At 36.0% G+C, this 24,224-nt stretch overlaps 1 protein-coding gene across 2 annotated transcripts in view; it reads left to right on the forward strand.

The window, feature by feature from the left end:
* LOC133671338 (midasin) overlaps window positions 1-24,224 on the forward strand; it is a 38,234-nt gene that overhangs the window by 12,585 nt on the left and 1,425 nt on the right. For both annotated transcript variants that reach the window (XM_062092061.1, XM_062092062.1), the window contains exons 24-72: window positions 806-956; window positions 1,866-1,939; window positions 2,867-3,005; window positions 3,341-3,439; window positions 3,581-3,681; window positions 3,813-3,902; window positions 3,992-4,057; window positions 4,168-4,332; window positions 4,441-4,648; window positions 4,891-5,786; window positions 5,882-7,393; window positions 7,475-7,646; window positions 7,764-7,829; window positions 8,419-8,501; window positions 8,578-8,829; window positions 10,619-10,754; window positions 10,832-10,917; window positions 10,998-11,083; window positions 11,611-11,752; window positions 11,836-11,925; window positions 12,134-12,257; window positions 12,378-12,532; window positions 12,800-12,913; window positions 13,582-13,731; window positions 13,827-14,006; window positions 14,080-14,235; window positions 14,470-14,571; window positions 14,661-14,885; window positions 14,973-15,095; window positions 15,342-15,423; window positions 15,521-15,651; window positions 15,750-15,914; window positions 16,334-16,409; window positions 16,530-16,642; window positions 17,112-17,191; window positions 17,299-17,418; window positions 17,624-17,692; window positions 18,192-18,348; window positions 19,227-19,372; window positions 19,458-19,555; window positions 19,666-19,898; window positions 19,995-20,243; window positions 20,417-20,638; window positions 20,719-20,877; window positions 20,957-21,232; window positions 21,373-21,684; window positions 21,774-21,920; window positions 22,074-22,284; window positions 22,382-24,111. In XM_062092061.1, coding sequence (XP_061948045.1) covers window positions 806-956; window positions 1,866-1,939; window positions 2,867-3,005; window positions 3,341-3,439; window positions 3,581-3,681; window positions 3,813-3,902; window positions 3,992-4,057; window positions 4,168-4,332; window positions 4,441-4,648; window positions 4,891-5,786; window positions 5,882-7,393; window positions 7,475-7,646; window positions 7,764-7,829; window positions 8,419-8,501; window positions 8,578-8,829; window positions 10,619-10,754; window positions 10,832-10,917; window positions 10,998-11,083; window positions 11,611-11,752; window positions 11,836-11,925; window positions 12,134-12,257; window positions 12,378-12,532; window positions 12,800-12,913; window positions 13,582-13,731; window positions 13,827-14,006; window positions 14,080-14,235; window positions 14,470-14,571; window positions 14,661-14,885; window positions 14,973-15,095; window positions 15,342-15,423; window positions 15,521-15,651; window positions 15,750-15,914; window positions 16,334-16,409; window positions 16,530-16,642; window positions 17,112-17,191; window positions 17,299-17,418; window positions 17,624-17,692; window positions 18,192-18,348; window positions 19,227-19,372; window positions 19,458-19,555; window positions 19,666-19,898; window positions 19,995-20,243; window positions 20,417-20,638; window positions 20,719-20,877; window positions 20,957-21,232; window positions 21,373-21,684; window positions 21,774-21,920; window positions 22,074-22,284; window positions 22,382-24,111 — 10,719 coding nt within the window. The remainder of the gene's footprint in view (window positions 1-805; window positions 957-1,865; window positions 1,940-2,866; window positions 3,006-3,340; window positions 3,440-3,580; window positions 3,682-3,812; window positions 3,903-3,991; window positions 4,058-4,167; window positions 4,333-4,440; window positions 4,649-4,890; window positions 5,787-5,881; window positions 7,394-7,474; window positions 7,647-7,763; window positions 7,830-8,418; window positions 8,502-8,577; window positions 8,830-10,618; window positions 10,755-10,831; window positions 10,918-10,997; window positions 11,084-11,610; window positions 11,753-11,835; window positions 11,926-12,133; window positions 12,258-12,377; window positions 12,533-12,799; window positions 12,914-13,581; window positions 13,732-13,826; window positions 14,007-14,079; window positions 14,236-14,469; window positions 14,572-14,660; window positions 14,886-14,972; window positions 15,096-15,341; window positions 15,424-15,520; window positions 15,652-15,749; window positions 15,915-16,333; window positions 16,410-16,529; window positions 16,643-17,111; window positions 17,192-17,298; window positions 17,419-17,623; window positions 17,693-18,191; window positions 18,349-19,226; window positions 19,373-19,457; window positions 19,556-19,665; window positions 19,899-19,994; window positions 20,244-20,416; window positions 20,639-20,718; window positions 20,878-20,956; window positions 21,233-21,372; window positions 21,685-21,773; window positions 21,921-22,073; window positions 22,285-22,381; window positions 24,112-24,224) is intronic.

Raw genomic sequence — 24,224 nt, forward strand, 5'->3', positions numbered from 1 at the left:
GAATAGTTTGGTGCTTTTGCTTGTCCAAGGAGTTGATGGTAAAATCTGTTTGCAATGCGACCCCTACTCCTTCTGTGTGTGTTGTACATTGACATTTCCTATTGGTGGGGGTTGGACACTTGAAACCTCTTTAATTGAAGAGATACCATTTCTTCATTTTGGAAGATATTGTTGCATTGGAGAAAATCCTCTCCTTAGATTGGTCTTAATACCTTGAAAGTTTTGATATTTGTGGCTCAGGTGGTAGGTTTCTTTTATGTTTTTCACTTGATGAGATTCAGCACCTTCAAACTTTGTGCTTGTGTTTTTTCCAAGAAATCCTTTAGAGTTTCCACCTAGTTTGGTGACAAATTTATTAATGATTATGAACATGGGTTTCTCCGCCTCTTCTTTTGTCAGACATGTAGCTTGTTATTGGTAATTTATTCTGTTTTTTTTTTTTGGGATGAGGTTGCCCGGATCAGTGAAATGTTCTGGATTGATTTTAACTTTGCCATATGGTCATGGCTGTTATTTTAGTTTTTCCTATCATGAAATCTTGAGATGGTGCTTGACTTGTAGTTTTTAGGAGTTTTTTTTTTCCTGTTCTGTATAGCAGCTACTCTTTTTTAGTTAAATGAATCAATATAGCTTTGAATGGCCTTTACATGCTTTTAAACTGAAGGTGGAGTTGCTTATTGTTTTTTTCTCTAGCTTCTTGTTTGGCTTCATGCTATTGTGGTTAGTATGCAGATGATGGTTTGATTTTTGTATTTTACTTTAAATGATATATTCATTTAAAATAGTTATTTCATGTTTGCTACAGTGGTTCAACAAGCTAGAGAAAGGGAGGGCGCTCACTGTGAGAGATCTCCTCTCTTGGATTCAGTTTATTATGGTGACCAAAGAAGGTTTAGGACCTGATTGTGCATTCCTCCATGGGCTTTTCCTTGTTTTACTTGATGGAATAAGCCTAGGTAATTCTTGTTATGCGAATATCAATTGTGTTTTCTCATTCTTCATCCAGTAGTAGGTTGAATAGTCGTCAAGATAGTCCCATGTTTTTTTCTGTCAACTGCATTTTCTCTTCCTTGGTCTAGTTAGAAGGTTTATAGTCTTGAAATTCATAACTTTTCATTTCATATTCAGAAAAGGAACACAATAATAATGAATGTTACTTTAATAGTTATAATGTGATGTGAACTAAACTTTGTTTCTATTTTCCCTTGATATGTCTTGAAAGGCTTAAATTTCCTTTTAATGTTTTCTTTTGTTTTTTTATTCAATTATATGCTGTTCTGCCGTTCTTTTGATTATAATGGTTTTCATTTGGTGGTTTGGGGAGGAAGAGAAGAAATCCCATTTTGTTTTTAGTTCATTGGGAAGAATTAAACTGAAGACCTAGTTTGTTCTTAACCTTTAACCTCACACCTCACCGAGTTTGCAAGTTAGGAATTGTAATTTTTAGCTGCCGATAATGTTCTATTAATCTGTTATACATTTTCAACTGAATCTCATTCAAATTATATTTTTACTGATGCTTATTCAAAAACTAGTGATTTAACCTTTAATTATGATATCTTTCATACAGTCTACACTTAAGCAAAGCTGTCAAAGTTAGAAAGGATGGTGTAGCAGCATCGTAGTATTTTCAATCCACTAGATAGGGGAATTAACATGGGTCAAATCTTTTATATGTTTCAACCGTGAAGTCAAAACTTTGGAAGTGTTCACTTGCTCTTCTTGATTTATATCAATTGGTCTTTTTTTGGTTCAATTTTCTAAGAGGCTAGGCTTCACATTATTTGGCATTTCTTGTACAATCAATGTGTCACAATTCCCTCCTGTTGTCCTCTCGTAGCATTTTCATTTGTTTGAGTTTTCAGGTACTGGTATTTCCAGAAAGGATGCAGGATTATTTAGAGAGACATGCCTGTCTTTTCTTTTGAAAGAATTGAAGGTGTGTTAAGTACTGGTTGCTTTTGGCTGAATACAACACCTATTTGGCTTCTCTAGTGATTAGTGCAAATATAGCATATCTTCATTTTCTTTATTTCCATCACTGACATCTGCATATGGCATTTGGTAACCTTTCATGTGCTTAGAATGATCTATCCAAAAATTTGAATAATATATTTTTAAGAGATGGCATTTGCTAACCTTTCTCAAGCACTAGAATAAAACTTAATTGTTGTGATGGATATATCCACATTATTTACAATTTGATGATAAAGAAACCTTCAAATTAATTTATTATTATACATGTCTATATAAAATGACAACAATCACAATCCTAACAAAAACCGTGGAACATTCTCACGGAATTTTAATTTTAAATCTAAGTTTTTTTTTTAAATAATTTTACTTTTGTTTGTAAATTTCTAGTTATTCCTCTTTATATAATTTAATTACTAGTTCACTCACAAATTCACCCATAAAAAGCAAGTATAGCCTCTTCATCGCTTGAGGATATATTTTATTTATACAAATAAGTTATGCTTTCAAAATATTTCTCCGGAGTTTGATTTTGGATTCTATTTTAACGACTTGAGTTAATCATTACACTTGTTAACTTTATAAACCAAATAGTGAAGAAGGTGCGATGGTAATCCATGATTATCATTGTTGTATATAAAATAACAAACTATGTTGAAACATTTGGTTAGACTAAAATAATCTTAAAATAATGAATTGATCTTGCAATTAAGATACCTTCAAGCAAAACAACCTTACCATTATAACAAGTGATAATTTGAAAGAAATGAATGAATTTTCTTTCTACCAAGTTGTTTGTTGTGTACATAAGTCCCTATTTATGGCTATACAAGTGGATAATGTTGTGACCATTGCTGCAAGTTGTAAGGATGTTTTATTTCTGCTGTCACAGGAGGATAGTAATCTACATGAACTTTCATTTATTGAAAATTATGGTTGGGGTGATCTTGGAGAAACTGGCAATATTTCATGCAGTGATGATATGCAGTGTGACAATAGCTTTGGTATAGATCCGTTTTACATTGAAAAAGGTAAGTTATATGAATCATATGTTGTCTTCTTATTTAGATAGAAATGTTATCTGCTTGCAATGCTGTATTTGTTTTGAGGAACCTGTAAACACTTCAGGTATCATCAAATATATTGTTCTATATTTTTTTCTGCAGTATAGTTCTCTAACGGGTTGCAACTATTTCATTTCCTTTAATTTGATCTTGTTAAACTTTTTCTGAATCTTCAATCAGTTTATATGTTTCATTTTTTTTTCAAATGGCATGCTGTATGTTTTTTTCATCAATGCTTATCTGGTCAGGGTTTATCCTTGTGCAGTTATAATACCTTGGCAACTTATGGGTTATGTTTATAGGTTATGAAAAATGTGAGGCTGGTGGTTTTGAATTTTTGACACCAACAACACGAAGAAATGCTTTGCGTGTTTTGCGAGCTATGCAGCTTCCAAAGCCTGGTACGTTTTGCAGTACTGTTAAGTGTTTTTGTATACTCATTCTGCTAAACCAAGTCAACAAAAAAGGTGAACTGCACTGCTTCCATATCCTTCCATATGGTGTTTTGCAATGCTTAACTTTATTTTTTGCATGCTTTGTAGTTTTACTGGAAGGCAGTCCTGGTGTTGGTAAGACAAGCTTGATTATTGCCTTGGGAAAATATTCTGGGCACAAAGTTGTCCGCATAAATTTGTCTGAGCAGGTTTGTGATTCTTTATATGAATTTTTGTTTGTCTACACCATCCCCCTTCTTTATATTATTTGATGTCATCCCTTTGCTGTTTGTGGGTTTACTATGTTAAAAATGATAGTTTAATGTTGCTTGAGGTGCAGACTGACCTAATGGATCTGCTGGGAACGGACCTACCTGTTGAAAGTGATGAAGGGATGAAATTTGCATGGTCTGATGGAATCTTGCTACAGGTCTAAATTTTGACTTCACAAGCCTTTTGCATTGCTAGTAGTTTGTAAAACATATTTAATTAAGAAATTGCGAAATTGCACTTTTGCAGGCTCTAAAGGAGGGTTGTTGGGTTTTGCTGGATGAGCTTAATCTTGCCCCACAGTCTGTCTTAGAGGCACTACTATGACCCTTCTCGTTAATTTTTTTTGTTTTACTTTTTTCCCCAATTTATCCTTTATACTGCTTGCAAGTTGACACTGATTTGATGACAATTGTTCTTATCAGGGCTTGAATGCTATACTGGATCATCGTGCTGAGGTCTTCATTCCAGAGCTTAGCCTTACCTTTAAATGTCCATCATCTTTCAGAATATTTGCATGTCAAAATCCTTTTTCTCAAGGTGGTGGCAGAAAAGGCCTTCCCAAATCCTTTCTGAACCGTTTCACTAAGGTTTGTTTTGATGTTTCCATCGCTGTTCTGCAAGTCTCATATGTGTAGAACTAGTGGATGTGAATGCATCAGATGGTTCATTTTTCGTTTACTTAATGTTGGTTTCAGGTGTACATAGATGAGTTAGTAGAAGGTGATTATCTTTCCATCTGTAATTCGCTTTATCCCTCTATTCCAAGGCCCTTGCTTTCAAAACTGATTGTCTTCAATAAAAGGCTACATGAAGACACTATGTTATATCACAAGTTCGGTCAAGATGGCTCCCCTTGGGAGTTCAATTTGCGTGATGTGATTCGTTCATGTCAGATCATTGAAGGTGTGGTCTAATTATTTATCTCAATTTTTTTTTTCTAGTTATTGTATTTTTGGCTATTTTATAATGTAAAATTGTTGGCTTATGATTCCACTTTCAAAGTTCTATGAAGAAATACAATACAACAATGCTGTAATTTTCATAATTCCTTTTTGTGTTTCTATTTTGATCATGCTCAATTTTCTTCATGGACAAAAGGTTTATTTATTTACCTAATTTTTTAGATCTGTCTATGTTAAATTTAGGTGTGCCTGAGAAGTTGAAGGTTGATTGCTTTCTCAACATTCTCTATGTTCAGAGAATGCGTACTGCTGCTGACCGCAAAGAAGTCCTGCGGATCTATGAAGAGGTATTTGGGGTTAAACCATTCATTAATCCTCACCCACGAGTGCAGCTAAATTCTAAGTATTTGATTGTGGGGAACACTGTCATCAAAAGGAACATTTCACGGTCATCCAAGCTTTCAAACAGTGGATTGAATATTATCCCCAGTATTCGCCACAGCATGGAAGCTGTTGTCCATTGTATAAAACATCAATGGTTGTGCATCCTGGTTGGTCCACCTTGTTCAGGGAAGACTTCATTGATAAGACTATTAGCTCAGCTCACTGGCAATGTGCTAAATGAATTGAGCCTTTCAACTACAACTGATATATCTGAGTTGCTTGGATGTTTTGAGCAGTATAATGCCTTTCGCAATTTTAGGTCCGTCATTGCTCAAGTTGAGCGCTATGTTAGTGAGTACTGCAACTTGCAATTGGAGTTTTCAAAGGTGGCATTTATGAGTGAAAGAACTGATTTGATTACCAAATGGCTAGCTTTCTTATCTACTATGAATTCCAGCTCCATGGCAAGTTGTACTTCTATTCATCTGGAGAACTGGGAGAGCATGATGAACTCTCTTAGTTTGCTTGTTGAGATCATTCAACAAATGAAGTTGGATATTGTACAAAATGAATTACCTTTTTCTTGGTCAACTGAAGAGCTAAATAAAACCATCAAGGTAATCTCAAAGCTGCAAGATGATCAACAAAGAAGGTCACGTTCAGTTAAGTTTGAATGGGTGGCAGGATTACTCATCAAGGCAATAGAAAATGGGGAATGGATCGTTCTAGAGAATGCAAATCTTTGCAATCCCACGGTAATTTTTACATTCTCTTGAATTCTTGATTTATAAGTCTCCTAACACCAGTTCATAAATATCTGTTTGCTTTTTCACCTGATTGATCACCTCAGGTTCTTGATAGAATCAACTCTTTGGTGGAGCCGAGTGGTTCGATTACAGTTAATGAGTGTGGGATAGTTGATGGAAGCTCAGTGGTTCTTCATCCACACCATAATTTTCGAATTTTCCTCACAGTTAATCCAAGCCATGGTGAAGTGTCCCGAGCAATGCGAAACAGAGGAGTTGAAATCTTTATGATGCCGCCATACTGGCTACATAACGACGAAAGTGGCTGCAGTGGTGCAGACTTTGAACTTAAGGATGTAAAAAGATTTCTTGTTTCATCTGGCATTCCTATGGATAGATTAGTTGATTCAATGGCCAAAGCTCACGTTTATGCCAAGAATGAAGGCTTGCATGTTAATGTTCAAATCACATATCTTGAGCTTGCCCACTGGGTCCAGTTATTTCATCAGCTTCTCATAAATGGTAACCAGCCTTTCTGGAGCCTCCAACTAAGTTGGGAACATACTTATTTATCTTCTTTAGGTGAAGCTGTGGGATGGGATATTGTCAATCACGCAAAAGTTGCTTACTTCTCATCCGCAACGTTGTCAGAATCTGATTTGCCCACAGAGTTTTCATTTTATTTGCCTGGGGGGTTGCCAGTGCCAATGAAGTTGAGGGATTTTATGTGGTACTCAAAAGAAGCTTCTGTCAGACAGAATCTCATGTATTTGGAGTACCTTGTGTCTCAGTATGAGTTAGGATCTTCAAGGAACAGGAGCTGTGTGGACGATGCTTTGTCTGCTACTAGCCACAAGGGAAACGGTTTGATGGATATGAACATGAAAGGGCAGCTCATGTTTCCTAAGGCTCTGAACTGCATGAATGCTAACTCTGTTAGGAACACAGAAATTGACATGAAGCTGACGAAGAGGATGCTATTGTTTGCTGCCAACTGGACAATTGAACAAGCAACTGGAAGTGATTATAAACTTTATCTTCTCCACTTTAGCTGGTTTAGTTCCAAACTGCAATCATGTGATCATTTTTTCAGATCTTTTCTGCATTTACTCGAACAAGAATTGGAGCATCCTATTTGGAAGTGTATTTTTCATTCCTTCCATGAGCTTGCGTCCCTTCCTGCTGCAAATTCTAGCCTGCATCTGACACCGTTGCTTTCAGTTGATTTTGTTGATTTAACTATGTCATATGACAGGCCAGAAGTGTCACATAAATTCCTTTGCAATGCTATTAACTGTATAGACCTTCTGAGGCTTTCATATCAACAGTGGAATGCTCAAAGTGAGCATGAATATACTAATGAAGCTCAGCATTTCAAACCTGTCTTGGATGCTCTGCAGGAGTTGGAAAAGGAAATTCTTAATATGCTTGTTGAATCTCCATCTTACAATGTCCTGATAAAATTATACAGTGACATTCTTGAAGATCACTTGACATTTTGGGATGCGTTTACCTCATCCGGGTTCGAGAAATTGCCTGTTTCTTGGCATTCTTTGATGAAGGATGTTTTGAAATTGCGGGATTTCTGTCCTGGAGCTGTTGACAATCTATTCATGGTAATTCCAGTACAATTTTGGCATCTTTCCTTTCTCTGTAATTTATTAAGTGACAATTAAAATTGTAACTTTCCGGTGCAGATTGCTGGGAATATAGATAAAAAACTTAATCAACACTCACAACAATCTTTGCTCTGGATTCATGGTGGTCATCCAATTTTACCTGCATCTGCTGAATTATTTAAGCAGCAGCAGTTGTTTATAGAGCTATGCGAGTCAGTTTGGCCAACAAAGGCAAATCCCTATAATCAAGGTATGGCTTATTGTTACTCTGATTCATATATCACAATCATGTTTAACTGGTTCTATTCTTCTTCTTGTCCCTTCTTCATCTGTCTCTGTCTAATGTATGTAAAACTTTTCATGGTAGGGGATGATTGTCTCGTTGAGTTGGCCACATCTTCCACCCCTGAACTTCGCTTCCTTGCAGTTCAAGGTAGAGCTTTCACTTTATTCTTATGGGGTGTTTATTTTGTGGATAAAAATTTCCATGAAAATGATTGGGCTGGAATGTGCGATTCGTCCTCATCTGTTGATTTTTAACTCGTTAAAGTCATTTCAATTATATTAATATTATAGTGTTTCTTTCTAGTTCATTATACATAATATTTGTGATTTCATTTTCTTTTGGAAAGTCACATACTAGCTCATTACACATGAGTTACAGTCATTATCAGTGGGCCGAGTATTTAGCTTTTGGTTGATTTGAGTCTGGCTGTAAGTCTGTAAGCCCTAATATGTGTTACATGTTTCAAAAATAAAGAATCTCAGTCATCTATTTGCACCTCACTCTAGAGCTTGGGGTATGTGGCAGAAATTGTATGCATTTAGTAGAAGGATATATATTGTAATCTTTTGTGGGTTTTGGAAGGGAGAATGGTAGTAGCAGTACACGCCATCCGCTAGCTTCTATTCGCCCCTCTCCCTCATCCACCTCTTCTGTGATATTTTCTCACTTTACTTACTGTGACTTTGACATTTGATTCAACATCTCCATGAATTTTCTAATACAGTTTTCTATGTAGGTATATGCATGTCAGCATATATTACCAGTAGATTTGATGAAGATAGTGGTGAAGTTGCTCTGCATTTGGCGGACATGAGTCAAGTTTGTGCCCTATTACCTAACACTTAAATGGTATGCATTTAATAAATCCTAAACTAACTGGCTATTATTCTCTTAGATGCTGTTGAAAAGATTTGAATATGAGAAAAGCAATTTGGAGGCAAAGTTAAAGTCCGTTGAGTCTGCTACTATCGAGGGAAATTCAATATCTTGCTGTGATTTCTCTCCTGAAGCACGGTGTACAAAACCTGGCTTTGCTTGTTGGCTGGAAACGCGTCCTATTATTGACAATACAAGTTTTTTCCTTGACATGGATCTACTTCAAAAGCTTTCAATGATTGTTTTGGTTGATCACAAAGAATGTCAGCTGGTAAGATCAATGGCATTTGTTTCTTAAGCTCCAACATTTTCTAGTTGGCTGTAAACTTTAATATGTACAAGTTTAGTAATCTATTCTTGTGTTGTAAATGGTTAGATAGCACAGCTTTTGATTCTGTTTAGTTGCTTTGAATATGGAAGAAAATTGGGCATCCTTAATTACAGGTCATACTGAGTCCCTTACTGTGAATGTCAACCCTAAATAGGCTGTAGGTTTGTTTAATCCAAAAGAAGATGAAAATGGTCGATACATAAACAATGCACGTGTTTAAGAGCAAACCTATGGTAGATCTGGCTTGTTTAAGGCATGTTTTCAAATTAGAAATGCATGTGTAAAATACTATGAGAGAGTTGATGTCGCACCTCTTTCCTAAATACTTTGGTAAATCATCTTAATTCGCATCTTTAGAATATTGCTTTTCGTTAGTTAATTAAACCAACCTCTAATTTCTTCTTATTGTTAACTAATCAATTAAATTTACCCACCAAACATGCATAAGTAAGCATACACAACCTGCTGTCCATTAAACAAACTTATATGATATCTTGTTGTCTTGTTTTTGATCATTCAATTATATTTTACATCTTTGTACATAGCTGTCATATTGATCAATTACACGCTAAAAGAGTTCATGCATGATATGTTTGCATATGCTTTTACATGTGTAATGACCCATACACAAAAACTAACTTATAAAAGATACAATGGCACTACATGAGTTAAACATCAAGCTAGGATTCCAAAGACCCTATCACCCGAACCCTCTTTCAATCTCACTTTGATTCTCTGAAAATAATTTATCAACTACTAATGAGATAACCCAATAAATGATTAAAGAAATAAACATGGGAAACTTCATAAGTTTTCAAATATATGCCCAACATCATATTGACATAATCTTTGCACAATTAAACATGTATGACAATTGAATGTCCATATCTCATATCCATATACTACTCAATGGTAAGCATGTGGAGCACATAGGTGGCCACAATTTCATGTAAAGCAAGCTTTACTCTTTTCACATATCATGTGAATTATATCAACACAATATTTGGGTTAAAACATACCATTTAATTATCAATTTAATCACTCACCTTAAGCTATAGCTCTTTTTCCTTTACTTTCATTTCTTTCCTTTCTTTTATGGCCTCACAATCTATCTTTGGTTTTCTTTCTAACAATTCTATTGAATTTAAGCCCTAATACTTCACAATTTGTTCTTGGGATATATGGTTTGGAAGTGTTGGTTTGTAGGATGTTTAGCTCTCTCTTAGGTTCAAGAAATGGAAGAAAAAGATGTAGTTAGTTTTGAATTTTTTTGAAGGAAAGCACATCTCTACCTTCCTTTTGACACCTCACAAGCATGACATGCCAAAACTTGCACTCCTTCACCTACCTAATCATGCAAAATTTATCTTACCTCACCTAGTTAAGTTAGTGATTGCATTTTGAACCTTCTTTTCTTTAGTTATTTGGCTTTTGTCCCCTATTTTTCTCTTATCTTACATTATTCTAAAGAAATCATCAATTATAGTCAATGCAAGTTTTGGGGTGTTACAGTTGATCTAGCATCCTTGGATAAAGGATTTTTTCATAAGAGTTGATGACAATGTGATCCCTCAGTTTATGTTTTTGCATTTGATAAATAATGTTTTCACTTGAATTTCCAGCAATGTTTTCCAATCTCTCTTTTTTTTTTCCTTTTTTAATTTATTTAACTAAGTCATGTCCTTTTGTTTGATTCAATGTGTGCTCTGTTTGCTTCCTCTGGTGACAGGCTTTGGGCAGTGTATCTAACCTGATAGAGTCTGCCATGAAACATTCTTTAACCTTTTCAACAAGACCTCCCCAAAATTTTATACCTCATCAAAAAATTTTGTGGACACTTGATGCATGGATGTCAGTGGATGCAGGTTAGTGCAATTCCTTGTTTATATATTTACCTGCTCTTCAATGATAAACCAATGCTCAACACACCTTTGTCTTCCAGTGAATGCAAAAATTGCCAGTTATGTTCTTGAAATGTGGTTTTGGTGGCATTCGTCTTTGTGGAGCCATTGCCCTGTTTTTTCTGAGGTATAGTGATAATTTTGTGGATTTTGATGACTGAATACTATTTTGAGGAGAATCTGTTTTGATAGCTTGTTTTGATACAGAACTTTGGAAAAGTTGATGGTTATCATACTCCACTGCCTGATATGCTAGTTCAATCTGTGCGGACTGCATCTGTTGTCCAATCTCTGTAAGATCTGTTATTTCTACAATTTTTCTGCTTACGAATTCCTGAATGTTGGGATCCTTGTATGTATAGTTGCATGCGTCTAAATACATTACCCTATGTCTCTGTATGTTATTTGCACAAAATGGTTTATGCACTACACTTTTGGTAAAACTCTAGCCTGAAGATTCACACATTGTGTTAATTCATTTATCTTTTTACAACTCTGGTCAAGTAAAAATTAGCAGTAGTTGTGTCCATTTCTTGGTTTGCAATCACCATAGATCATCACTGGCATGAAAAAGCCTGAATAATTTGATTCTTTCTGAGTTGTATTGTTTTCCTTTTGTGAATTCATGCCTGTGTTTTGCAACTTGTTTTCCTTTTGAGATCCTTGTGTGGAAAAAAATTAGATGAAATTTTCACGAGAGTTACAGGCTACAAAGGTTGCCTTTAGCCTTCAATCAGTTTTCAGATCTTGTTAACCAATATATGGAAAACACTATGCAATTCTGTATTTTACATTGTATTTCTTTCATTTTCTAATTCAGGCGAAGAACATGTGCTATTAAGGATTACTCTGTGCACTGCTTGAAGCTTAAAGCTGCTTCGTGCAACTTGTGGCAAAGTTCTTTACCAGGGATGGACTTATCCAGTTTTCTCTTATCTGTTACTCGCTCTCTCTTCCAACAGGTAGCTTGCTTTATGTGAATTATAGAATTTCAGATTATTTTCTTTTAATGGGCAATTGAAACTTCATATTCTTCTGTTTCCAGATTATATATGCACACAGAAAGGCATTTGATGCTGATAAGTTTGCTGCAATCAAGTCCATATTTTGCTCCTTCCATAAGAATGGGGCAACGGTATGATTTTTGTATTTCCTTTTATCCGTGTGATAAATAAATCTGTGATTTGTTCTTATTTAGCTAAGTTCATTCTTGTTTCTCAATTTGTTAGCCAACTGTACAAACCTTTATGAGCTGGTGTTTGCTCAATAAGAATCTTTGCATGCTATTTCTATTGAAAATCAACATCTCTTAACATGTTTATAATGTCTTCTTGTGGTGACAGCAAGATGACATACAGCGTTTGGTATCAATTCTTGGATCGTCAAACCATCAAAAGCTGAACTCCTTGGTGTCTTTGTTCATTGAGCCAATACTTAAAAAGCTTTATCTTCACTGCTCATCCACCGGTGATTATTTGTCGTCCTTGTTTATTCATTTAATGTATTCTAGTTTATTTAGTGTGCTTATTGAAATTCTTGTTGCATTCTACATTTTATCTTATTTTTTGAATGTTTTTCATTTTGTAGAGGTGTACTTGGACATGGGCCATGCATGCTTAAAAATCGGGGCTTTACGTTTTAGTCTCTTGCTTAGCTGTGATGATTTCGACCCTGCCATGAAATATTCTTTCAAGCACTCTCAACTAGAAGAAAGGATTTCATCTCTTGAGCTTGAAATAAAGGTGGTATTATTATCAATCTTTTCATATAATTTTATACGTTAATTTATTTGCAGGTCTGCATTCTTCTTTATACCACATGCTGGCAATGCCGGCTTATGTTTATCTAAGACATCAAACTTCTTTTAACTTGTGATTGATCAGGTTTTGTGCTTTGCATTGAAAAGTTAGTAGTATTGCCACCATATGCTAGAATTTTCGTCACCTTCCATTTGCTGGTGTGAGAATTTTTTATCGAAACATATTTTCTGATGATGTGGCTTCTTATAGGTGCGGCAAGAATGTGACTATCTTGCAGGGCGGTTATCCTCAATAGAGGCTGATAAAAAGCGAGCAGATTCATTAGAAAGGCTTGAATTTGAGCGTAGAAGGATTCAGAAAAAGGTATTTTCCCTTCCATTTTACTTGGATAAGTATTTCCTTATGATAATTGGAAAAATAATCGTATTTGCCAACAATTAATGATAAATGCAACACTCTGCTGGATTGATTGATTGACTGGAACATGTATTGCCTGTTTTGTTACCAGTATTCTTAAGTAACGATGATCTATTCCAAACAAAAAATTGAAATATTTTCATGGACCAGATTACTTCTTGCTCAGATATATGGAAGTGTTTGTGAGATTTGTATCTCTAGAAATGGGATGCAAATTACTTTCTGAACCTTGCGAAAAAATCTAGGACTTTGAATTTATCACCCTTCTATTCGATTTGCATTGCTTATGAGTATTAAGAATGGAAGCAAAAGGATGCTATATATTTAATGTACATCTTGTGCAAATAGTGTATTGTTACCATATATTGATGATGTTATGCTTATTATACTTTTCAACTTTGTTTTTCTTACCGAGGCAAACTCTAATCAGTATTTTAAACTGCTGAAAAAAAGCAACTGCTTGGTTTACTCCTAGAACTTGCTTCATTGTTTATCCACATTCTGCTATTACTATTCCTTAACTATAGTCACTGTTATATAAACTTTTTTTGAGTCAAATATTTTATCATGTTCTTTTCAATTATTGGACAGTGAGCTAACTTGGTTTTTGTCAGATGGTGTTCCGCTGTAATCCTTTAAAATTTAATGCTTTGAGAAAGGAATGTGGAGAGTTCCTTAAACCTGCTAGGATGGTTGTGGGTTTGGTGGATAACATTGAAGGTATGGATTTACAACAAGTTCTTGAACAAGCATCCAATTGGCAGGTATAAGTTTTTCTACATCATTGATGATTCTCAATTTGATATAGGATGGTGCATTTTCTTTCTATGCTGATCATAATTCTCTCTGGATTGCTTAGGCAACAGCAACCTCTTTTATTGACCGATTATCAGATGAATACAAGGAGTACATTGATTTAGCTCAGCCATTTCAAGTTGCAGTATATGAAATGAAATTGGGCCTGTCGCTGGTCCTATCATTTGCCTTGCTCAAGAATGTTCTGAATAGAATCAAAGAGGATAACATGGATAGAGTCATGGTATTTTAAATTACCTTCTGAATAGAAAATTTCATTCATTTACTTCAAGTACCTGACTTGGAGATTGTTGCAGGAATCAATTTATTCATTTATGAGATTTCCTCGTGTACGTGCATTCGTACCAAGTTCTTCTCATAGCATAGGCAGTCCTGCTACCTTTTGGGACCGTGAAATGGGTTTTCTGGAAAAGCTGATTATGCTTTCTAGTGAAGTCACTCATGAAAAAATGGTATGCATCTCTACATGACTTCTTTTTGTCTTGAGAATGTGTACACTTTGTTTTTATCTTTTCATCTATCCCACAAACTGGTTCTCTTTCTTTGCAATCCACTCCTTGTAGACTTGTTTCCTTCTTTTTCTCCTGTTCATGTACTACTTTGGCATCTTGCAACGTTCCTTTTATTGTACTCTTTTTGATGGAATAAATTATTGATTTGCTCAAATGCTTTTCCATTGGTAATAGGGGTCTATCTTGCAACTCAAAACTGGTCTTTATCAGAATATTGTTGTCCGTGTTGCACATTTTGTAGCTGATGCACAGAGGATTGATGATGCTTCTTTCAAGGTGATATTTCTTTTAATGATTGATTTGAATACTTTTGATTTTACTTGTGCAAGTCAGCCCTCTGATACCTCAGCATATTTGTGAATTAGATATTGGATAAGATGTTCCATGAATTTGCCAACATGTGGATCAATATGAAAGTTCAAGTAAAATGCAAAGAAGGCGAGGATGCTCAACAATACAAGTTCAGGCCTCGTGCCTTAGAGATCAAAAGCATTGTTGATGTTGATTTTTCTACTCTTGACCAATTCTTTCCAAACGATAGCTTTTCAGAATGGCAGGAGTTTCTCTCTGAAGAGGAATCTTTAGAAAAGGTGATTCTTCTTCTTTTGCTTCTTTTCTTTCCTCATCTTTTTCCCTTCTCGTATGATCTTCCAAGTTTTATTTTTTATTCTCTTCAGTTGGAAGCTAGCAATGAGCATGAGAGTGTCCAGGATGAATGGAACCTTATGCAGGAAACCATCATGAAGAATATGATCTGCATACACAACCAATTATTTGGGTCCACCAATCTTGTTCTATATGTAAGTGGCTTGTAAATTTTTCTTCTTCTATAGTTGCTCTGACTATTTATCTTTCTCTAAATGATTTTGAAAATGTTAAAGAGTCATGCTTACATCGTTTCCCTGGTCAATGAATCATTTGATGCTGCAAAACTGTTATTGGCAGTCCCAAAATGATATATTTTATTCTGTATGCGTCTCTTTTATAATCACTCTCCCTTCCGAACATTCTGGTCTTTTTTTTACTGACATTTAATATTTTTTCAGGCTGGAACTTGCCATGTTGTTGAGGCTGATAGGTTGCATTCATTCACCAACTCTTACACATTAGGGGTGGGGATGATTGAAGGTGATTACAGTTTACACCTTTTCTTGGTGTATGTATGGTATTTTGAAGGTGATTACAGAAAACAGTTCACAAATTGTCACATTCTTTTCATTTTCAGGGTTAGGAGGTCTGCTAACCTCCAGTTTGGATGGAAAACTCATACCAGAGCATTTACTTCGCCTTTGTTTAGAGCATGGTTCGAAACTTGTCTCTTCTCAAAAATCATCGGCCAATTACAATTTTTACAAGGTTCTGAAAACGTTTCTGCCTGCGTCAAAGTAGTTGTTATATCATCTATTCCAGTTGTCTTTGCATTTAATGTAACTGATTTTTTTCCACTTTCCTAGGATTCAAATGCACCCATGATGGCTAAAATGGTGAAGTTAGTTGCTAATCTTCAACAGCAAATACATAGCTTTTTGAGTGAGTGGGAAGATCACCCTGGTCTCCAAAAAATCACGGATACCATTCAAATGCTGTTGGCTATTCCAGTGGAGACCCCTCTTGCCAAGGTAGCAAATATAGCTTACTCTTCCTTTTTATCTAGATAATGTTTTTACACTGATTGAGAGATATTGAACTGGAAATTGGATGATTAAATTATCAGGCAAGTTTGCTTTGTGATGAAACTAAAAGGAAACTAAATGCTTCCATGACAGGTTAAATAACATATGATGCAAATATATAGGATCTGAAGGTCTTCTAGTTTAAATAATTAGAGTGAATTGATTTCCATAACTCAACTACCAAGCTTAATGCTTAACATGCTCCAAAAACATTACTATCAGAACCCTATTGGATGCTTGGATCCGTCTGCATGAGTGTTTCTAATCATGCTTCTGTTTTTGGGAATCTTGTATGGGCATCTTTGTGTTTGTTTAACATTTTTATTGCTTTTATATACACTGATTTTGTTTTTTCTTGCATGAAGGCTCTTTTGGGATTGCAATTCTTACTTAACAGGGCCAGAGCATTACAGGAAAATGAATCAAAATTCCCTCTCTCTGGTGAGCAGTTCACCTTGTTCAAGTCTGTCATCTGTTGCATCTACACTTGATATGCATACCTTTGTTATTTCCAATGTTATTGTTTGTAAATTCCATTTTTATTCATATCCTGGCATGTAGATCAATTGGAACCTATTTCTGCTCTGGTATGCTCATGGCAAAAGATGGAATTCGACTCATGGCCCGCTTTGCTTCATGAAGTGCAGGAGCAATATGACGTTAATGCTGGCAAGGTAAGTTATAGTCTGGTTTTTGGTTGTGGAAAAATAGAAACTTTGAGTGCAAATGACCTGAGCTTTAAGAGAACTGCATGGAAGGAAAAAGTATTTATAATGCCAGAACTGGGGATTGTATGTCTTTAATTGGATCTAAGGGTTGTATGTGATTACTATTGATATGGAACTTATCCAAAACATATGTACGCAAGGCAATGGTTTGGGATAACTAGTTCTGCTCTGAATATCACTTTTTTATGCAGGTCTGTGGCATTTAACATTTTGGATTAAACTGGTGTGGATAAGATACTTATTTTGAATTATACCAAACCTTTCAGGCACCAGTAAAAGGATTAGGCAAAACATAATGCGTTACAATTTGGGCATTATTCTTAGAGATTCAAGTTTCTCTTTCTATCCTCATATGCTCTTTTATTCCCTTCTTTGCCTCTCTGACTGCGCAGTTTTTGTGTTTTTCTTGTTGCAGTTGTGGTTTCCTCTATTTTCAGTTTTGCATCACAGTCATTTTGCTGATATTGCTGGATATGAGCAATCTACTATAGAAAGGCATGTACCAAATAATATGTACACATTTTGATTCGACTTGCTTCTTTTCATGTTCTTCTGTTTCTGTTCCATCTGAATCCTTTAGTTAACACAAATGGATCTTGCAGTTTAGAGGAGTTCATTCGAACTTCCAGCATCGGTGAATTTAGAGCGCGTCTTCAACTTCTTTTTTCTCTCCACGGTCAAATCACTGCTGGCAGATGCCTAGAAGTGCAAAATTATTTAAGGTAAAGCATGTCTCTGCACATTGGTGTTCTGAGGAAGATATTTCATCTTTCACAGTATAGCTGTGTTGAAGACAGTTATGATTTGCATACCCTTTAGCTGCCTTGTTTTTTCTTACATGATTTATGCTAAGCTATATAATAGCTAGCAATGCTGTTTTATGCCTGAGAAATTATGAACAGTACTGATTATAAATGAACCTTACAGTACGCGGCAGGAAAAAAATCTACAGATTCTGTATAATGTTTTCGGATACTACATTCAGTTCTTGCCAAGGTGAGTTCCTTGTTGGGAATGATTTTCAATATTGGCTAAAAGGTGCCCGCTGTTGTTCAAAATAGAATTAGTCCAGTACAAAGAACTTTGGAATTGCCTTTCGTCATCTGTTTTTTTCTTCAAACCATGTTCTTCCATTAGTTTTTGTAGTATTTGATCCAAGTTAATAGATTTTTTGAGCATGTGATTATAAGAAAAAAAAAGTCAGATTAGATTCTTTTTAAAAAAAAGAAAAGAAAGACATATGCACTCCATTTACCAACATGAATAAAAAAAATTTGGGGTTGCTCAATGGGTTAATTCTGTCTGAAAACTTAGCTAAGATTATTGGAAGCACTTGATTTAAATAGAAAAATAGTTGAAGGTGGTTAATTCTTAAATTTTTAGTTCAGGGACTAATTCTGCCTTGACGTGGGTACCTTTAGCCTTCAATATCTGTTCTCTTATAGAGATTCTCATGTGCCTTTTCTTTGCTTACCATATTCTTCTATCTTCTCAGAATATTGGAGGACATTGAAGCTAACAGAAAAGGTATTGAGATGGAACTGAAGGACATTTTGAAGCTATTCCATTGGGAACGAACAGAGATTTGCTTGTCTGTTGAAAACTCAAAAAGGACCCGACAGAAGCTTAGAAAGCTAATACTAAAGTACACAGTAAGTAACATCAAAGTTACCATACAAATGGCAATTTCTTTGCATGCTTGTGATTGAGAGAATCTGTAAATTTTGAGACAAGTTTACTTGAGGTCAAGTAATTTACTTTAGGTCTTGATGAACTAACCTAGCACACCAATACATAGAGCCTGTTTTTGTTCCTTATGCAGCAATTGTTAATTCAAATCAAGCTGGTCATGTACAATTATACTATAACACTCGTGTAAATAGGGCTGGTCATGTTTAGTTGGAACACAGAAAATGCAGTTTTGTTCGTTTTTGCTAGATGTTAATAATTTCAATACTATCTATGGTTCTGTTGGCTTTGGGAGAGCTCTTGTCCTTAGTTTCCACTAACCTTTGTAGCTTTTAACTGCATACTAATGTTTGCAGCTTCATTTCTGTATGTTTCCACTATGCTTTGTAGCTTTTAACTGCATTCTAATCTTTGCAGCTTCATTTCTGTATGCCTTTTGTTTCTCTAATAAAATCTTCATCTTGTTTCTTATGATTACGAGGTCTTTTTTGGTCTTAGCATATAAAGGGTTTTTGTATGGTGTATAAAGATGACAATACAATTCTGTGATGGTGAAAAACTTCACAACATGTCTGTACTATTTCTGAGGACGTGAGTATTGTGCAACAATGATAGATTGAAGAATGATCGAATTACACAAAATGGTTAATCAATAATATAGTAATGGAAGAATGCCTACTGTGATTTTACGTTCTTTTGATTTTCTTTCTTTTGTTCCCTACAATTGATGGATGCAACTATATTATAAAGCTTAACTGCAATTGGTAGTGACAGAAGCATTCTAGCGAGTTTGAAAGAATGTTTTACTTGATAAATATGTTGTCATCTGTTTGTTTGACAGGATTTGCTGCAACAACCTGTAATGCTTATTCTTGACCGAGAAGCACAGCAGAAAGAACCAAAAATTCATTCTCTACAATTTCCAAAGGCCTTGAAGGATAACAAGAACACTATTTCAGATCCGACACAGTTCTGTGAAAAAGACAGGTTAGCTTTTTTCTACTATATCCTCTTTGATTGTCATTGATGCTTGTCCTGCTCTTTGAACTTTACTATTTTGTTTTTGGTGCAGGTCTATATGGTTAGCTGATTGGAGGAAAAAAGTAACTGATACTTTGCAGGACATGCACTTCAAAAACACTCTGGGATTAAGTTTTCTTGATAATAAAGGTCTTTTCCTTCTTTCTTTCGCACCCTCCTTCGTGTTTATAAATGCTATTCTATTAGCTCAAAATAATATTTTCAAGTGCAAGGGTCTCAAGAACTTACACTTTATGCAGATGTCACAAGTATCACCAGGCAATGCCTCGCTTCCCATTCTTCTCACCTATCACGTGATGAACAGTGGAATGTTTTGTGTTGGACAGTGGAAAAGATATTCAAAACTGCTATGGATTGTGATGATCTCTGGAATGACACAGGAAAAGGTGTAGGGAAGAAAAGGGCTTTATCTGAACTACTAAAATTATTAGATACTAGTGGGTTGCATAAACACAAGTTTGAAATTATGAAGGTAAAAGGATTTTTTTTTCTTGTGCTTATTATTATTTCTATGGTTGAAAAATAAGATGAAGTAATCTTTTTTCCTTCCCATGATGGTCCTTAATAGATATCCAACAGCTCCAACTGGTTGTTCATTCAACCATCATACAATGCACAGCATTTGTTGCTGACACCAAGTAGACTATCTGGTGAAGCTTTTGATGTTTCTACTTCCAGTGAATTGCAATGTTTGCCCGATGACTATGTGGATACTATGTGGAAATCAGCCAATGAGTTTTACTTCAAAAGTGTGGCATCTGTGCAGTTTATGCAAAGGATATGCCTGAAACCCCATGGTGATATTACTTATGATCAGGTATATCTCTGTGGCTGGAGTTCAAATAATTCTGGTCAACTTAAGAATCAAAATATTCCCCGTCTGGTCTGCCTGCTAGGCATTTTATCACAGTCTCTATCTGGTTAAGTGTTTACAAGATGTTGATGCATTTCATGATGATCCACATGACTTTTATTTCTTGATCCATGCAGGCTAGTAGGGCAGTCTCTTTTCTTAACCATCTCATTATTATACAACAATCACAACGTGCAGCTGCCTATGGTTTTTCTAAGCAATTGAAGTGCTTGCGGGAATGTACATATGCTTTTGAAAACTCGTACGTAAAGTGCACTGACATTGATGAAAGAACTAGCAGTGAGTACTCTATTGTACAAAATCAGCATGCCTTCTTTCAGTGCATGTGGAAACAAAAGGTAAGTTTCCACTTTATAATTGTGCTTGCACTTTCCGGTCTGAATTCTTGTTAATATTTTTTCTTTTAAATTTTTCGCAGCAACTTTTTGATGGTCTAACTACTCTGTTGGCTGAGGAATCACTGTTGCTGAGAACAGTGGAAAGCACCCATTTGAAGTCTTGTCGAAGTGTCAGACCTGCTGCAAATCATGTGCTTCAATTCATTGAAAAATTTATCCCAGTTACGCAGAAATCCAAGGTGCAAAAGTTTTGCACTTCCTATTCTGTCATTTAAACATGCTAGATTTTGTATTATTCTTATCAGTAATCTTTTACAGGAGTCATTGGATAACTATCTTCTTGGTCAACTAGGAGGCCTGCAAAGTCTTCTCCAGGAATCATTGGATAAATCTCTACTTGGCCGTGTTGTTACTATATCTGCTGGACCTTCACGTCCTTACATTATTTCAAAACAAATGGAACAGTTGGTGTATAAAAACTTCCAAGTCATTAAGGAGTTTGAGGAGCATTTCTTTGATTTCCGTAAGCAAGACTGGAATAGAAGCTTCATCATAGAGACACTGCTTGGTCATTTTGATGACGTATTTAAAGAGGTATCTTATATATGTTTTCTGAAACTGTTTTGAAATGAATTTCTCTGGCACTTCCGTAAACAAGTTTCTTGCAAATTTGTGGCAGCAAATGCAGCCTCTGACAAAATGATTGCAAAAAATGGACTTTTAACTTTTTGCAGGGGAAGATGTTGGCTGACCAGTTTGAGTCTGCTCTGAAGCAAAGGAGCCAGTCAAGAGATTTAAGTGAAGAGGTTGACTACAACAGTGGAAATAACTATCAGCTTGAAGCTGATTTTGACAGTGCCCTCAAGAAAGCGCACAACCTTGTTATGGAGGCTTTGGAAAAACAAATTTCTCCAGGTGATGGAGGCGCTCTATCTGAAGAATCATTGGAAAATATTTCTTCATGGGAATATTTATTTAAATCATCTGTTCAAAGCTTGAATGTGGAAGAATTATGTGATATTCTTCTCAATATAATAACTTGTGTGGTATGTTTATCCTATCACCACTTTGTACAAATCAGATATATTTGGTCATTTCTTATTGCCTTCTCATCTCGTGTAATATGCTTGATCAGAAAAAAATGGTGGACCATTCTGGCAGTGAAACTTCCCATATTTCTTTTCACATTGGAAGGTGTTTTCAGCATCTTCATTTACTTTTGGAGCTAATATTAGGTTTCTGTGATGGATTACTTCAAGATCTTTTAGCGATGCATAAAACAGTAAGTTTGGATCTTTAATTGCCAAACAAATAACATCTGTGAAAATGCATCTCTTAATTTATTGGTCACAGTGAATCTGCCCCATGTTTCCAAGGGTTGTTAATGGCATCAATCTGAATCTTGTCTATTTCTGTAACCTATTTTTGCATGCAGGTATCTATAATGACCCGTGAGCTGGCAAATGTTTTGGCTTCATTGTTCTCCAAAGGTTTCGGCATTCCTGTCAAAGACGAGGTAGATGAAGCTAGTCATGATAAATCTCAAACTGCAAGTGGAACTGGCATGGGGGAAGGTTCTGGACTTAATGATGTCAGTGATCAGATAACTGACGAAGATCAACTTCTTGGAACTTCTGAAAAGGCATGTCTACTGCTATTGATATTTTACTTTATTGGGTTTTGCTTGTTTTTTGCAGCTGTGCATTGTTGATGAAATTTCCTTTAATATGCAACTTCAGCCAGGTGATGAACAAGATGCCTCAGGTGAAGTTCCAAATAAGAATGAGAAAGGTATTGAGATGGAGGATCTTACGGCTGATACATTTAGTGTGAGTGATGACTCTGGAGAGGAGAATGAGGAAGACGGTGAGGATGAGCAACTGGATTCTGCAATGGGGGAAGCTGGATTAGACAGTGAAGTTGTTGATGAGAAACTTCAGAATAAGGATGAAGATGATAACCCTAATAACACTAATGAAAGATACGAATCTGGGCCGTCAGTTAGGGACAATGATACAAGTAGCCGGGAGCTTAGGGCCAAGGAGGATTCTGCTGCTATTGCTGATGATGAACCTGGAGAACCTGATAAACAAAATAATGAAATTGGAAACCAGGATGATCTTGATGATAGAGAAGAGAACACAGATGACATGAATATGGATAAGGAAGCAGCATTTACTGATCCAACTGGATTAAAGCTTGATGAATCAAATCAAGGTGCTGAAGAGGATATGGAGATGGATGAGGACATGAATGAAGAAGGTGACTTGGATTCAAAGGAAGAAATAAGTCCAGAAGAGGGTGATGAGTCTGCTGAGCATGGAAACTATGAGGAAGACAACACAATTTCTGCTGATGAAACTATGGAAGAACCAGATAGCGAACCAGTTGATGGAACTTCTGTAAAAGATGAACCAGGGAGGGATAGAGAAGAGAGATCTGAGACCAATGCAATGGAACCAAGAAACGATGAATTTGATCTGGGAATTTCTGATCTAATTAGTGATCATGTGCATGGTGCAGAATCTGCAACACAGCCGAATGGTCCCTCCCAGGCATCTGATTCAAAAAATGTGACAGCAGAAGCAAACATGTCTAACATAAGTGAAGCTCACAACGACCTCGCTCTGAGAAGCTTACCTTCTGGAAATACTTCTCAGAATGATCTGATGGTCTCAGATTCATCAAACAGTGGAGGATTTACTAATGATAAAAAACAAGCTCAGTTCCCTGAGAGGGAATCATCATCTGATCAGAGAGCCCAACCAAATCCTTACAGAAATGTTGGGGATGCCCTTGAGGAGTGGAAAGAAAGAGTCAAAGTGTCTGTTGATCTGCCAGGAGACACCACTGAGGCGTCAGGTGAGATAGAGGACAAGAATGCTGATGACTATGCCTTCGTCTCTGAGTTTGAAAAGGGAACAGATCAAGCATTGGGACCTGCCACCTCTGAGCAGGTTGAGTCCAATGTCAATGTAACTAGGAGTGATGAAGATGGTCTCGCTGCTCAAAGAGATGAAGTCACCAAGATGGAGATTGAGGAGAGAGATGCTAAAGAATGGCATCTGAATAACTCTGCCTCAATCCTAAAAAATAAGATGGAAGAACAGTTGCAGATCTCAGATTTTAAGTCGGAAAAGGAGGGACCCCCTGAAGTTCAGGATCATGATGGTGTTGATCCACAAAATCTGCCTGAGAGTGCGATCTCTGTCAGGAAGTCTTATTTGAGTGAGGACATATATCAACCCGATAATCTTCATGTAGATGACAACGACTTGGGAAAAGCCCAGGGTCCTGAAGAAGTTCCTCTTGATGTCATAAGTAGTGCTTCTGCTCTTTGGAGCAGATACGAGTTGCGCACAACAAGGTTGTCCCAAGAATTGGCTGAACAGTTACGTCTTGTTTTGGAACCTACTGTAGCCAGTAAGCTTCAAGGGGATTATAAGACTGGCAAACGAATTAACATGAAGAAGGTAAACCACATTGTTGACTTGTAGTTCGCTATTGATATTGGATGCTTTAATTGTACTTGACTTGCTCTTTAGTGTTTTCCTGATGTTCTTTGCTGTGCTTGGAAAATAATTAG

This window comes from Populus nigra, chromosome 13, assembly GCF_951802175.1.
Source record: "Populus nigra chromosome 13, ddPopNigr1.1, whole genome shotgun sequence".
NCBI lineage: Eukaryota > Viridiplantae > Streptophyta > Magnoliopsida > Malpighiales > Salicaceae > Populus > Populus nigra.